The 13,430-nt window shown below is 45.7% G+C and overlaps 1 protein-coding gene across 2 annotated transcripts in view; it reads right to left on the bottom strand.

Moving 5' to 3' along the window:
* Window positions 1–1,461: 1,461 nt before the first annotated feature.
* The window catches only part of Gpd1l (glycerol-3-phosphate dehydrogenase 1 like), a 55,878-nt gene continuing 43,909 nt past the window's right edge, over window positions 1,462–13,430 (bottom strand). For both annotated transcript variants that reach the window (XM_047531979.1, XM_047531980.1), the window contains exons 6-8: window positions 7,206–7,439; window positions 6,854–6,960; window positions 1,462–4,545 (exon numbers count right to left, since the gene is read on the bottom strand). In XM_047531979.1, the coding sequence (XP_047387935.1) occupies window positions 4,449–4,545; window positions 6,854–6,960; window positions 7,206–7,439 (438 nt within the window). In that variant the 3' untranslated portion in view covers window positions 1,462–4,448. The remainder of the gene's footprint in view (window positions 4,546–6,853; window positions 6,961–7,205; window positions 7,440–13,430) is intronic.

The raw sequence follows: 13,430 nt of genomic DNA on the forward strand, positions 1-13,430 counted from the left end.
AAAATAAAAAAAAAATAGATCTACTGCCCATTTTTCAATTGGGTGATTTATTTCTTTGCTATTGAGTTTTCTGAGTTTCTTACATCATTTGGATAGCAATCCCTTGTCAGGTATATAGTTTGCAAATATTTCTCTTTTTCCATAAGTTGTCTCTTCACTGAGATTACAGGTGTGTACCATGATATCTGGTTCTATATGAATTTTAGGATTGTTTTTCTAGTTCTGTCAATAATGTCATTGGTATTTTGATAGGGATTACATTGAATCTGCAGATCACTTTCAGTAGCATGGACAGTTTAACAATATTGATGCTTCCTTCATACTTCTTTAATCTTTATGTCTTTAGTTTTAAAAATACCTTTCAAAGCATCTATCATGTCATTAAATTATCTGAAATCCAAGGGGTCTAAATCTTTTGTTTTAGAAAATAGGTTGACTTTCACTCACAAAGAATTACTGGCATTATTTTATAACTTATCAGGGACTTTATTTATGGGAAGCCCATGCACCTTGGGATGGAGAGCGGATTTCTGAAGTGGTTTATGCTTGCTTCTGCCAGTTACCTACTGGGATTATGACTCAAGTTCTAATTTCTATGCAATATTTTGCTTATGGTTTCCTAGATTTAGAAATTCAAATCCCAATCATGATTGTTGTGCTGTATCCCTGACTAAAAATTTTCAGCAGAAACATTTTTCTCCTCCTGAAGCTCAGCTTGTTAGTCCCTAGACCTGGGTTTTCTTAGTCCATTTCCCCCTGACATCATGGCCTTTGGAAAGTTCCAGTGCCAGCATAAGATCTACAACTCAAGCCTCAGGACTCTATTAGCCCCTGTTTGCTTAAGGCTCCTGAGGACTTCCCTCACACTTTCGTGAGATTTGCCCTATGTAGAAAAGGATACTTATTACATCTTCCTAGCTTTTCTAGGTATTTGGGGTAGAGAGGATGGAATTTCAAGTTCATCTATTCACTAACTAGAACTGAAAGGTCTCCACTCACAATTATAAGTATATAAAAATATCAGCAAGCAAAACACTTATAATCCCAGCTACCTGGGAGGCTGAGGCAGGAAGATCACTTGAGCCCATGAGTTTGAGACCAGTTGAGGCAACACAGTGAGAACTTACCTCAAGAAAAAAATAAAAAGAAAAAAAAAAAGGCAATGAAAACAAATGTATTTGAGAACTGAGATCAGAGAGAAGGACATTCTTAAAAGTGCCTTGAATATTTATAATGCAGTGCAATTCTGAATCTTAAAAAAAAAAACTTACCGTGGGGCTGCAGTTGTAACTCAGTGGTGGAGTGCTTGCCTGGCATGTGTGAGGCCCCGGGTTCAATACTCAGTACTATATATAAATAAATAAAATAAAAGACCCATTGACAACTAAAAGAATAAAAAACTGACCTACCTAAGTCTATGAACTATGATGACAAGAAGAAAAACAGAACCCACAAGACAGGTTTGGAGGGGTTAAATGTTTATTCAACCAAGCTTTAAATTATACATCCACCTACAGTCTGTAAACAAATACAGTACACGTGTAAGTAAATGGGCAGCAAATCAGAACCAGTGGAAAAACTAAAGTTCCCTTTGCACACTGGCACCTTGCCACGACACCCTCCGTGGGCCACTGCCACAGGGCTATGCTGGATTTCAGAGTGAAATGAAAGAACCAGAAAGTTAGCTCCACTGCTTCCCGAGGGTGGGTGTCAAGACAGGCATCTGCTCCACACCAGGCAGGGTGGACCACAGCAAGGCAACAGGGTAGTTTTTACATTCACAGATTGGCTGAAATAGTACAAATTACCTTTCTAATCTCGGTGTCTCCCTCCCTATCACCATCATTAGTAAGAAGTGTGAATTAAAATACATGACGGACCACAGGTGGTTACAAAAATAGATGACTCGTAGAGTAATAAATATCTATAATTAGCAGAGCATAAACTTATAAAATTTACCTTCTCCCATAATGTGCAGATTATTATAAGTATGTTTGAGAGGTACAGTCAGCAGAATTCAGGTGGTCAGAGGGGATTTTTTTTTTTTTTTGGTACCAGGGAGTGAACCCAGGGGTGCTTAACCAGTGAGACACATCCCCAGCCCTTTTTATATATTTTATTTTGAGACAGGGTCTGCTAAGTTGCTTAGGGCCTCACTAAGTGCTGAGGCTGGTTTTGAACTTGAAATCCTCCTGCCTCAGCCTCCAGAGCCACTGGGATTACAGGTGTGTGCTATTGCACCCAGGTCCAGTAAGAGGGTATTTGGAGAGAAAATATATTCAGGTTCAAAACCCAGAGGAGGAGGCTGAGTGCAGATGGGAAAACACAAAATCCCAATTCCTCCCAGCACTGGATCCTACTTAGTAGACACCACAATTAGCTTCAGCCCTTTTTATATCTTAAATAGTAACTCTTTGTTACCTATGTACAAACTTTAAAAAAGATTTATCAGGAGACCCCAAAATTAATTTAACAGTGGCACCAAAACTGCTGAAACCTGTAGCATCCTGTGCGCTTTCATGGACTTCTATGTATGAGGCTTTAAAAGGCCTCAGAAATGTTATAGATAGTTTTTAAAATTCCCACAAAAATCAATTCCACAATTATTTCAGTTATAGAAGAAAGGAAAAAAAAAAAAAAACAAAAAAACCTCAAACCAGGGCTGGGGTAGGGGTGGGGGCAAAAATCTCACCAAGTAAATAAAAGTTCATGAATATATAAATGACATTCATATGATCTTTTAATACTTATGGAATGCTATATAAGGTAATTGTGGAATGGTATTCTCAAACCAATCTCATTTTAAGGGGTACAGTCATTCCATTCTAATTCTAGAATTAAAAGCACTTATCCCACATAATGTGCGTTTCAGCGAGGCTGACATCTACTTGGTTGTACTCGACAATATCACCTTAAAGCTTCATCAGAGATTCATGGCTGACCTGAACTGCAAAAGTTCAGAACTCACAATACCACAGGTAGTTTATTCATGCTAATTTCTTGCAGGGAGTGAAGGATCCACTTGAGCTAAGATCGCCTCAGCCTACAACAGGGTTCCCTGGAAACTTTCCTGGGTTTGGGACTTGCCAGGTTAAGCAAACAGCTTCCACTGACACTAACATACATTCTACGCCTTCGAGCGGGATGGACCTACGCCGCTTCCCCCAGTCTCCTGTACACCTGGAACAACCACTGGAGTCCAGGACGCTCGCTTCCTGTGGAACACACTGTGTGGAAGACCAGGATGAAGTAAATTTTCGAAAGTAGTGATTCTCAAATTGGAGTGAGCATCAGAAACACACAGAAGGCGTGCTGAAGCAGAGACAGCACTCAGGAGTCTAGGGCAGGACCTGGGAAACTGCATTCTGAAGAGTGAAGCAGATGCTGCTGGACTGAGGACCATACCTGGAGTGACAGCCATCAATACCCTGACCCACACTCATCTCAGTGGCAGGAAGTCCTCCTGTGGCCTCAGGAAAGACTGCATGTGACACTAGCCACGACCAATTCACCCGAGGCCAGATGAGCCCAGTGCTATCTTAGAAGGTCCCGCACGTTGGCCAGTGGAGAGTGCTGCACTTCACTCTTGGCTCTGTCCCCGCACACCCAGATGACAGGGTACAGCAACTGCATCTTATAGGAGGACTAACAGCAGCCCCCTCTCAGGGGATCTTGTGAGGCTTAAAAGAAATGTTTGCAAAAAAGCACTACCTAGCACAGGTAGGTAGTGTCTGTTAATCAGAAGAATGTCAGTCACAGCAGGAAAATCCCAGGTGGGTTTTCTGTCTTCTGCCACTGTTGAGTCTTTACAAAAGCACATTCTGGCAGCTAATGAAGAGAAAGGAGGCTAAAAATTCAGAAAACTGCAGCAAGAGGGAAGTATATAAGTGTAGTATCTAATTGACAGTATCTAATTGCTTAAAAAAAAACCACCAACCCATAATCAAAGTAAGTTAATTATGCTGGCTTGAGATAGTGTTTAAAAGTTAATACGGTGATCTTTGAACACACTCCCTCCCCTCTTCCTACCTACCATTTTAATGCTGGTTAAATTTATCATCAAAAGAATGAGAAAAAAATAATCCATCCACTCAAATACATATGAATTATGTCTAAAAAATTTAGCTGAGATAGTTCCAATCTTACAGGGTACCACAGTGGGGAAATTTCAAATGCGATCTTTAAAAAGGACATATAATTTTGATTCGTAGAAACCCACAGAATGAGAAATGAACACACACGTGCACATGTGTGTTTAGTTGTTGCCCTGTACGGCTTAGCCAATGAACTGCCTCTCATAATTCAAAATTGAACCTGTAACAATTCATATATGTCCATGATAGGGGCACGACCAAGCAAACATCTCATTGCCAAGTGCTGATTTCCATATGAACCCAAAGACTGATGGGAGAGGCAGAACTTTCCCCAGCCCGTTATGTGATTCCCTTTTAGATGTGCTCTGGATGGCTCTGGAGACAGGACAGCATCTCTGAGACAGGTCGGCCTTCGTAGCAGATCTGATACACCGCGGTAAACAACGGAAACCTGGGCAGGAGAAAACGTAGAAAGGTAAGCTTAGGCCATCTGGCTTACCTCCTAGAACAAATTTATTTTCTTGTCCTGCTTACTAGCCTGCAGATCTATACGTCATTCTGGAAAACACAGTAACCGCTTTCCACATTGCTTTATCCTTTGGTCTGAAGAATGCAGAGCCCCTGCACTGTGGCCACAAGACCTCAGGACTGCCAGACCATTCTCTGCCTAACAAGCTGGGTTGCACTGTTGATAAACAAGTCATATGGTCATCCTCCCAGGGTAAACGGCGGTCATTTACAGAAAAGAGTTGTAGCTCAGGATCTTGGCCAAATCCGGAATGAGTCCAAGTTCCTGTCATTATTTTAAAAGATTGGAGAATAAATTTTACATTGCAAGGAGGTATTGCTCTCCTTCTCCAAAAAGGATCATCCCAAGATGACAATGAGGCTGCCCACACATCACCATAAATAATTCAGGCCTGGAACACTCCTGCAAGAATCCAAGTGAGGACCCACAATTAGCAAAGCCCTGATCTCACGTTGGAAGCTTGATTTATTTTGCAGTTTCCTCCAAGATGTGAACACATATAAGTGGAAGTGTGAAATGGATCAGGGCATAAAGGAACAGCCTAATAATCCATTGTAAGAAAAGGTAACATGTTCCCAGGGTACAGCTGGCTCAGCAAGGGTTTTTTTATGGTGGAAATCACAGAAGAAGAAATAATTAATTTCAATCAGGTTTTTAAGCGTGCACACACGCACACACACACTCAACCTCAAGTGAGCTTGACAGAATCAATAGAGCCTTAAAGGCCATTCTGAAAATTACCCAGCTAGAATCCGATAATGACAATATTTAATTTAAGAAGAGCAAACAGTACCAGGACATCACATGTCCTTATGAGAGTCGTTACTGTAGGTTTTAGAAGATATGGAATGCCACACTATTTTTTGGAGTCAGGAGGACTTGGTCTCAAATCTGACTCCACAACCTATGGACACTGGGCAAGTTTCACAAACCCTCTGACTCTGTTTGCTCATCTGTAAAATGGGGCTGAAGACATTGGCTGATTGTAAGAATTAGATGAGTTCCCTGCTGAATAAGGTGGTGTAGTTGGCATCATGATTATAGGGAAACACAGTAACCCAGTGAGATAAAGGGCTATGTAGAGGTGGGGCTGGGTGGTGGTCCTGGGGAGGCTGGGCAGCTTATGTGCTACAGGACTTCCTCCCTCAGTCAGGTGGCCAATTGGCTGACCCTAGCCCAACCTTAACACAGGTCTGGCTGGAAGGGTAGGGGAGGAAGGAAGCAACCAGTCAGCCACACAAGGACACTGTGAGGCTGTGCATGCGCCTTCACAGGGGTCCTTCTGGTAGCCCAATTCTGGGACAGTTGTCCTTCCCTCTTTTCTGAATTGTTTGAAATTTTATTCATGTGATTTTATCTCTATCACATGACTATATTTATATCTATATCTATCTGTCTATATATATATCTATATATGTCTCTATATATCTGTCTATATATACATGCATAATATATTTTATATATAATAAAATATAATATATATTTTATATATATTATTTTATGTATTTTTATGTATAATAAAATATATATAATATATTATATATATATATAAATTTTTTTTTTTTTTGGTTGTGCTGGGGATTGAACCCAGGACCTTGTGCTTGCAAGGCAAGCACTCTACCAGCTGAGCCATATCCCTAGTCCTCTATCTATATATCTTTATATATAGATTTTTTTTTTTTTTTTTTTTTTTTTTTTTGGTACTGGGGATTGAACCCAGTGGTGCTTAACCACTGAGCAACATCCCCAGCTTTTTTTTTTTGTATTCCAGTTAGAGACAGGGTCTTACTGAGTTGCCTAGGGCCTTGCTAAGTTGCTGAGGCTGGCTTTGAACTCGTGATCCTCCTGCCTCAGCTTCCCGAGCTGCTGGACTTCAGGCGTGCACCACTGTGACCAAGCTACCTTTTCACCTTTTAAAAAAAAGTAATCATTGTTGAAAAATTTACATCTAATGGCAGGTAGTTCTTCCTGATCACCCTGCAGGACAAACCAGAATCTAAAACTTCCTATTTTGTCATATGCCTTATAGAATTGAGGTCTCACAGAAGTTGAGCCTGGTTTGGTGTAAACTCATTTTGGGGGCAGATAGGTGTTTCCCACCACGGATGTTCACATCACACAAAGGACTGAACTAATCCAGTACAGTCCTGGGTGCACTGGCCAAATGCTGGGCTCATCTGCCAGGAGCTGGCTGTCATGAGAGATGGTATCACAGACGGTGGGAACTTACTTGTCTAGGAGTCCCTTCTGCTTGAGGATGCGGTATACCTCAGCAGAAGTCTGAGGTCCTTGGAGCTTCTGTCCATTCAGCATCTCCTTCTCCAATTCTTCAATGGTCTTAAAGGCAAAGGATAAAAAACAGTCTATGGCAAAGACTAGAGAGCAATTGATTTCAAGAGGAGAGTAGGAAGGAGAGCTGCCATCCCTTGCTGCAAGCCAGAGGTGTCAAATGAAGGCGGCCAGGGCAGATAGAACGTGGACAGGTGCTGACACTGCTCTCTGCGGGCTGGGTGACAGTGGCCCACCCCAACCCCAAGTCTCAAGTGAGGAAGGAGGGGAGTGGGAGGGCAGGGAGGGGCTACCTTCCCAGTTCTGGCAAACGCTTCTGCCACCCTGCGGTTCCTCCCTCCGTAGCAGGTGGTGATCAGGTCGGCCACCCCGCAGCTCTCCAGGAAGGTGGCTGTGGACACCTGGCCCTTGCAGAAGATCCTGGCGAAAGCGATCATTTCCATGAGGCCCAGGCGGATGACGGCGGCTTTGGTGTTGTCTCCACAGCGGAGGCCATCGCAGAACCCGGCTCCCACGGCTACGATGTTCTGCAAAGGACACGACAGAGCCAGGCTGCTGTTAGAGCACCCCTGGGGATGAGGCTGCAGAGGGGGACAGGTGAGGACACTGGCTCCACCTCCAAATGCTCAGCCCTGCTTCTCCTGCACAAAGGGTGAGTGAGAGGGTGAGGGAGGAGCAGGGGCTTCTGTATCCCACTTACAGGACGAGGAGCCCACAGGGCTGCAGTGGAGCGGGATCCGCCAGTGGCTGACAGCAGTCTGTGCTTTTTTTTTTTTTTTTTTTTTTTTTGGTGCTGGGGATCGAACCCAGGGCCTTGTGCTTACAAGGCAAGCACTCTACCAACTGAGCTATCTCCCCAGCCCCAGTCTTGCAAGGTTTTTATTTTATTTTTTGGTGCCAGGGACAAAACTCAGGGGCACTCGACCACTGAGCTACATCCCCAGCCCTAGTTTGTATTTTATTTAGAGACAGGGTCTCACTGAGTGGCTTAGGGCCTTGCTTTGGCTGAGTCTGGCTTTGAATTCAAGATCCTCCTGCCTCAGTCTCCCAAGCGCTGGGATTACAGGTATGGGACACCGCGCCTGGCTTGAGTTGTTTTTATTAAAACTGATGCTTTGTTCAATTATAACACTCACACAAAAAAGTGTATAAATCCCAGGTATATTAATTTGATGAATTTTCACAAACTGACCACACCAGGTAGCCAGCACCCTGATCCAGAATTAGTGCAACCTGTGCCATATGGAGAGCCCTTTGACATCCTTCCAGCCAGCTCCCCTTCAAAGGTGGCCGCTCTCACCTCTCACAGTATCAACTCTTTTTACCTGTCTTTCACTATTCTAAGAGCTGGGTACAGTGGTGAATACCTGTAACCCCAGCAGCTGGGGAGGCTGAGGCAGGAGGAACCCCAAATTCAGAGCCAGCCTCAGCAATTTAGCAAGGACCGAAGCAACTTAGCCAGAACCTGTCTCAAAATAAAATATTTAGGGGCTGGGGAGATAGCTCAGTTGGTAGAGTGCTTGCCTTGCATGCACAAGGCCCTGGGTTCGATCCCCAGCACCAAAAAAATAAATAAATAAAATAAAATAAAATAAAATATTTAATAAAGGGCTGAGATGTAGCTTAGTGGTTAAGCGCCCCTGGGTTCAATCCCTGGAATGAATGAATGAATGAATAAATGAATGAATGAAATCATATAGTATCCAGTCTTGTACATCTGAATTCATTGTCTCAATTCCACAGTTGTGAGATTCATTCACATTTTTACATATAGCATGCTTAGTTTAATTGTTGCATACTATTTCCTTGCCTGAGTGTACTGCAATCTATCCTTTCTTCTGTCAATGGGCACCGGAGTAGGTTCCAGTTTGGGGTCATTATATATGGTGCCACTCGAGACACCATGGGACACATCCTTTGGTGACTACATGCAGGCAATTCTCTTGGGATGGCAGAGGAGCTGAAATGCTGGGTTATCAGGTCCACATAAGTGTAGCTCAAGTTTTAGGGTTTTGTTTTATTTAATAATCTCTAAAGGAACGCTCATACAGCGTTCACTCTCCACATGCCTCTGACAGCCAAGAGAGAAAACAGACATGAGCCCTTCTCTTCCAAAGGTGATGATCTGGTACAGGGCCTGGCAACCTAAGGGTCAACTGCTAGCTTCTGCAAACACTGCTGTATGGGAACAGAGCCTCTGGGGGCTTTTGTGCTGCCACAGCACAGGCGAAGAAGCCCCAGAGTCCCTGTGGTCCACGATGCTTCAACATCTTCTATCTGGTCCTTATGGAAAATGGTGCCAACCTTGACCTCACAGGAAAAATAAAACATGTGCACAAGTAACGCCCCCTGGCTCCTGGCCCCTTCCACTTTCCTACTTCCTTTTTCCTTTCCAGGAAAAGACAAGTATTTTGACTCCATCTAACCGCACTAGCGTTTCCAGAAATACCTCATGATTATTTAGGTATTTGTGCCTGAGGAGATCTTACAATATGAGGCAAGCTGGGCATGCAGTGGTGCAGCCTGTAATCTCTGCTACTCAGGAGGCTGAAGCAGGAGGATTGTAAGTTTGAGGCCAGCCACAGTAATTTATCAAGAGACCCTGTCTCAAAATGAAAAGGGCTGGGGATGTAGCTCAGTGGTAGAACAGCTGTCCGGCATGTGGCCACCCAGTCCTGCAAACAAAACAAAACAACCGAAAACAAAATCCATGAAGCAAGTTGCTAACTAAAGGGAAATAAGTAAAAATATGTGTTTTTTTTTTTTTTTTCTTAAAAAAATTATTAATGAAAGAATATTTTATTAACAAAAGAATACTTTTGGGGGAGGGTTAAACCCAGCGGGTGCTTTACCCCTGAGCTACATTTTTATTTTTTATTTGGGACAAGTTCTTGCTAAGTTCTTTAGAGCCTCACTAAGTTGCTGAGGCTGGCCTCAAACTTGCAATCCTCTTGCCTCAACCCCTCAAGTTGCTGGGATCACAGGCATGAATCACTGGGCCTGGCAAAAAATAATATTAAAACACACGACCCATCAATTCTGAGGGATGAGGTGAAAAATGGGAAGAACTGGTGCACTTCGTAGCCTGCCCTGGAGCTGCAGACGGTGAGAGAAGACTGGAGCAAGGAACTTGCTGCCAAAAGCTCGGTCCTTTTTCAATAAGGAGGACACGGTTTTGGAGAAAAAGGGAAATGGTTTATTGCTTTGCTAACAAAGGCGAAACATAGGGGATTCCTTTCCCAAAGGCTGTGATTCTGCACATCAGGAGGAACAGGGGGATTTGAAGGAGGTCTTCAAAGGCTACGTTCCAGGTGTGCCCTGACAGGGGGGTCCCAGGGCGTCCTGAAGGTGTGTTAACATTCATTTGTTAACTTGGGAGATATTCACTTCCTAGACCCTCTGGTTGACATCTCCTTCCTGTGGAGCACAGATAACTCAGGGTGATCTTGTTCCCTGCCCCCAGGTTAGGGAGGGGGAGAGGGCGAAGAGGAAAAGGAAAACAAGTCCCATTTAAAATTGAACCTCAGAGCTATATTCAAAAGGTGAAGTGGACCACTGTTACAAGGGGACACAGGGACATGTGGGACACTAGCAGCAGAAGCTCTGAGGCCAGTGTGGATGACAGGGTGAATGGCTTTGTTAAGGTTGCCAAGGCAATGGGCTGAGGCTTAGGATGGGGATAGTTAACCTAGTGGTTAGACTGCAGAAACTACTCTCTGATGCTTCCTGCTCCACATCCCCATCGATTACAATGTGACCCATGCTGTCATAGGTCCCTGACAAACCAATCCCAGGAAACACGTATGGGCTGAATGGAAGGTACTAGGGACGTCATTTAACCCAGGACTCCTGCAGACAGGAGGGCAGGGGAATTACTTGAGTGCCCACGGCGAGCTGCACCAGGCCCACGGCACGCGGGCTCCTCGTCATTTCCCTGGCGACTCTGAAGTGTGCACCTATCCTCCCATTTCCTGCCTGGCACCAACGGGCTCAGAGAGGCTCCCTGGTTTGCCAAGAACACCTCCCTGGAGAGAGAGATGGAGTCAGAGCCTGGCTCTGCGGGACCTGGTTCACAGGCCCGCTCTGTCCCCTGTGCCTCATGCTTACACAGCATGGGACACTCCCTCCTCCCAGGGTCAGAGAAACCTGCACTTCCATGTCCAGAGAGAGTTGACCCCACAGCTTGCTCAGGGCAGCTCGAGAGGAGAAAAGACTTACAGGAAAAACAATAAGAATGGCAGTAGCTAACCTTACTGACTGTTCTGAGTGCTTCCCAGAGTATTAACTCCTTTAAACCTCACAACCTTCCTGCAAGGCAGCTGCCATTATCATGCTCAGTGAGAGCTGAAGACACGGAGGCCCTAGGCAAGCAGCTTGCCGGAAGAGACACAGCACAGCGTGCTGCCCTGCCCGGGGGCCAGTGAGTGAAAGGAATAGAGAGGCCACCTCAAGTCCAGGTAAGAACTTTCTAACAGGAAGATCTGGCCCACCCAACCGAAAAGACTTGGCAGGAATCTCTGGCACCGAGAGAGCTCTTTCCAAGCAGCACTGTGTGGGCAGACCCTGAGCCCAACCAGCGCTTTCATGTTACTGCATCAGGAGAACAGGCAGATGAGGGGACCTGGGGGCTGGCAGCCCCTCTGGGACCCCGACACCACAGGGCACAAGGGTCTGCACCACCTAGAAGATTCCACTAGATAGCTAACCTCCCCACCAAGGGAAGCAGGGACCTGGACCCTCACCCAGTTTAATCGCTTTATGGTGGCTCTTGAAATCTTTGCCCTCTCCCTCCACCACTTATCACTGTCAAAAGAAAAATAAACACATTTGAACCAGTGAGCGCCTGTGTTTGAATAGCATGCAAGCAGATGTCCTCGGAGATCGCTCAGCTGTGAAAGTTATCATTACCCACTGTGCATTTAAATCTGCTTTAAACTATCTGCAGCTAAAAATACCAGGACTCTGGAAAGACAGACGTGCTTAAGCCTTTCCCCGTCTCCTGGGTTACGAAAGGCTATCGTTCACCCCCAAGTGTAGACTTTGCGATTCTGAATTGGGGCAGGCTGGACACGGCTCTGGGCCTCTTCTGTGGCCATCCTTCCATAAAGAGAATGGAAAGCCAGTGAGCCAGTCAGATGCCTGCAGATAACGCAGACATGCACACCTAGGCAGAATCACCCCACGGAAACCAGGATCAGTATCCACTATTCTCTGTAAGTCCAACAACCCATCTGATTCTTCCTGAGGTTAGCTCCTGAAGCACTTGGCCTCAGAGGCAAACTGCTTTCAGGTTGGGCCCTGTATAAAGTACCCAGGCCAAGGTGTCAATGAAGGCCAAGGTCAGGCCCATGCTTAGCCAGGGCCAAGCCAGGTACCCTGAGATGAAGCTGCTTTAGCTGCAGCATCGGCATCCAAAGGAAGTTTCAGCAATGACATAACGTTTTATATCTGCTCTACCCCATACAGTAACCACTAGCCACGTGTGGCCACTGAGCCTTTGCAATGTGGCTACTGTGACACTAACTGAATTTTTAATTTTAAAAATTTTTAATCAGAGAATGAGGATGGTGAGCTGCTGCTGCAGTCCTGAGCCCAATGCACCCCCAGAGCTGCTTTCCGGCAAGAAGGAAGGCCAGAGATGACAGTCACTACTCACAGATGACCTGTGCCCAGGCTAAGATGGCTGGGAGAGTTCCGGGATGCCTCATCAGCTGGAGGGTCAGCCTTGATGCCTGTTGCTGTCAGCTGAGGCTCTGGGCTGAGCAGCGCTCACCTCCTGGATAAGGAACACTACGGGGCTGGCTATCAACGTTAGGCCTGCCATGCTGGATGTGGCGCTGGACTGGCGCTCAACATTTAGGCCTGCCATGCTGGGTGTGGCGTTGGCCTGGCGCATGGAGGAGACCTATGTCTGGGAGATGGGGTGGGGGGCTTGGCATCTCCTCAAAACAGGCCCTGTGGCGCCTGTATTCACATCCCGCCATGCCATGCTCTGTAAGGCTAACTAGACCTTCAAATCCTAGCCAAGCACCTACAGTGTTTTGTTCAGCTGTCCTGCCACTGTGCCCTGAGAATTCAGAGCAGTTGTAGCTGATGACCACCCAGGCCGCGCAGAATGGCTTCACCCGTAATGTGGTGCTGGACCCCCCAAGAGCGCCAAAGCAGAAGTTCTACCGCTGCCTGTTTCTGGGCCTTCACCCTTTCCGCCAAAGGAGCCGAATGAAAACCAGGATGGAGAGAAGGCCAGGAGGCCAGGTCACTAATGAGGAGGTCCCGTACGGGGCTGCCAGGCACGGGGTGGTTGAAGAGTCCAGAGTGGGTGCTGGAGAGGGGGCACCAAGGCAAGGAAGGCAGACTGACAGCTTGTCAGCCACCAGCAAAAGCCCCGCTGCAAGGCTGGGCCAGAGGGACAGCTCTGGCGACACAGCTGTGACCCCTGTGAACCAGCACAGGAACTTGCCTCTGGGGAGTTTTCTATACTGAGTGCTTACTTCCTTGGCTGACAAAATAGTATTTTA

This window comes from Sciurus carolinensis, chromosome 17 (assembly GCF_902686445.1).
Source record: "Sciurus carolinensis chromosome 17, mSciCar1.2, whole genome shotgun sequence".
Taxonomy (NCBI): Eukaryota; Metazoa; Chordata; class Mammalia; order Rodentia; family Sciuridae; genus Sciurus; species Sciurus carolinensis.